General features: G+C 25.7%; 1 protein-coding gene across 1 annotated transcript in view; it reads left to right on the top strand.

The window, feature by feature from the left end:
* The first annotated feature begins 271 nt into the window (after positions 1 to 271).
* The window catches only part of LOC127741135 (naringenin 8-dimethylallyltransferase 2, chloroplastic-like), a 6,652-nt gene continuing 5,929 nt past the window's right edge, over positions 272 to 994 (top strand). Inside the window, exon 1 of the mRNA XM_052252804.1 lies at positions 272 to 348. Within this exon, the coding sequence (XP_052108764.1) occupies positions 288 to 348 (61 nt within the window). The 5' untranslated portion in view covers positions 272 to 287. The remainder of the gene's footprint in view (positions 349 to 994) is intronic.

Below are 994 nucleotides of genomic sequence, written 5' to 3'. Positions count from 1 at the left end.
TCACAATAATATTTTTGGATTTATCTCTGTATAGTATTTGAAATGTATCCAATAGATAAACTTTACAAATAAGCTAAGTAGTCGTGCTTTATGTTTATAAAACATCTCCATCCTTTGAAATTTGAAAAATCAAATTGATTAACGAAATAAATTTAATGCCGAGTCTTAGCTTATCTTGTGTTGAAGATTTTGGTTATATATACTTGTTGGATCTTGTGATGCATGCTCGTCATTAGTAAACTTGTCCAAAACTTGAAACTTTAATTTCCTGATTTCTGTCCAAAACAATGGCTTTTGGTGTTGTTGCTGCCTCATTTTCAAGAGTTCCCTCCATTGTCACCACCAGAGGTATATTTTCATTAGCTAGCTTAACTGTTTTCCACTATGAATGTCTTTATATATTCTCGTTTTCCCTTTATTAATAACAAGAAGGAGTATCCCTCATACATAAATGTATTCTTATCCACATTAAACTTGAAAAAAATAAAAATAAAAAACAATTGTAATGGGTTGGTTGTAAATAATAAGGATAAAATAAGTATCATAAACTCACTAATTCTAAAAATTTAAACCGATAAAAAGAGTTAAAATAGAGTTTTGATGATGACTTAGATATCTCATATTTAGATGATGTAGATTGTGTTTTCCCTTTCTGTCACAATCCCATTCATTAAGTACGTACCAAATGGATAAAATTAAATTAAATGTCATTAAGGACCAAAAACTCTCTCTTTCTTCCTCTCTCTCTTCTTCATGCCCATTAGATTTGTCATGTCAAAATACCACTTCCAGTAAAAATTTAAACCAATGGAACAATTATATAAATAATTATATATCTGATATAAAAGCTTTTTTTTAATTTATATAATTTTTATATAATTTTTTTCTTTTAACTTATTTTATACTAAATTTGTTTAAATTTTAAAATTTTAAATCATAAAAATTCTAATATATATCATGTTAAAACAATAATTTTTAATATGTCTATATTTAT

The sequence above is a fragment of the Arachis duranensis genome, chromosome 8, assembly GCF_000817695.3.
Source record: "Arachis duranensis cultivar V14167 chromosome 8, aradu.V14167.gnm2.J7QH, whole genome shotgun sequence".
Lineage (NCBI taxonomy): Eukaryota > Viridiplantae > Streptophyta > Magnoliopsida > Fabales > Fabaceae > Arachis > Arachis duranensis.
This window is presented reverse-complemented; position numbering and strand designations above follow the sequence as displayed.